We start from the raw sequence: 1108 nt of genomic DNA, 5'->3' as shown, positions 1-1108 counted from the left end.
ATGGAAGTGAAGGAGGAGAATGAACAACTGAGTGAAGTGGAGGAGGATCGTCATGACAAACCTGGAGAAAAATCTTTGAGTCGCTCAAAGACTAAAAAGACATTTCTAAAGAAAAGAGACAAGAAATCTACAACCTGCACTCAGTGTGGAAAGAGTTTCTCAACCAAACAATATCTTGAGATTCACATGAGAGTTCATACAGGAGAGAAGCCGTTCACATGTGATCAATGTGGGAAGAGTTTTACATCAAAACAAAGTCTTGAGATTCATAGTGCAGTTCATACCGGAGAGAAGCTGTTCAAATGTAATGAATGCGGCAAAACGTTTCGCTGGGCATCAAACCTGAAGACACATCTGAAAATTCATACAAAAGAGAAGCCATATTCATGTTCTATGTGTGGAAAAAGTTTTTCTCAGCTGCCATATTTATATCAACACGAGAAAATACACACTGGTGTGAGAGAGTATGTGTGCTGTGAGTGTGAGAAGACTTTTACTACAGCAAACCAATTAAAAGTACACCAGAGAATTCACACTGGAGAAAAACCTCACAAGTGTTCACACTGTGACAAGAGATTCAGTCAGTCAGAACATCTGAAAAAACATGAGAGGATCCACACTGGAGAAAAACCTTACAAGTGTTCACACTGTGACAAAAGATTCAGTGATTCATCACATCTGAAACCACACGAGCGGATCCACAGTGGAGAAAAACCTTACAAGTGTTCACAGTGTAATAAGAGATTCAGTCAGTCATCATCTCTGAAAACACATGAGAAGATCCACAACAGAGAAGCGGCACACGTGTGATCAGTGTGGAAAGAGTTTCTCTTTTAAAAACCGCCTGAAGATACACATGAAGATCCATGCAGTGGAGAAACCACATCACTATAGACCAGGGATGGGCAAACTCGGTCCTGGAGGGCCACTGTCACCTCCCAATCATCATCAAGGAGATGTGGCCTCATCCAATCACTGCCACACTGCCTGTTTAAAAGCTATCTGGTGTAGTTCATTGAGAGTCATGCAGTGTGTGTGTTCCTTTCTTTGGTAATTTATATTTTGTTGTAATTTGTTGACTGAATCCTACTCTGTGACTGTGTGAACC

At 41.1% G+C, this 1108-nt stretch overlaps 1 protein-coding gene across 1 annotated transcript; it reads left to right on the top strand.

The window, feature by feature from the left end:
* On the top strand, positions 1–810 carry LOC137007543 (zinc finger protein 214-like). The gene has a single exon (XM_067369082.1). The coding sequence runs from the start codon at positions 1–3 to the stop codon at positions 808–810; it is 810 nt and encodes a 269-aa protein (XP_067225183.1).
* Positions 811–1108: the final 298 nt, after the last annotated feature.

Source organism: Chanodichthys erythropterus, chromosome 19, assembly GCF_024489055.1.
Source record: "Chanodichthys erythropterus isolate Z2021 chromosome 19, ASM2448905v1, whole genome shotgun sequence".
Lineage (NCBI taxonomy): Eukaryota > Metazoa > Chordata > Actinopteri > Cypriniformes > Xenocyprididae > Chanodichthys > Chanodichthys erythropterus.
This window is presented reverse-complemented; position numbering and strand designations above follow the sequence as displayed.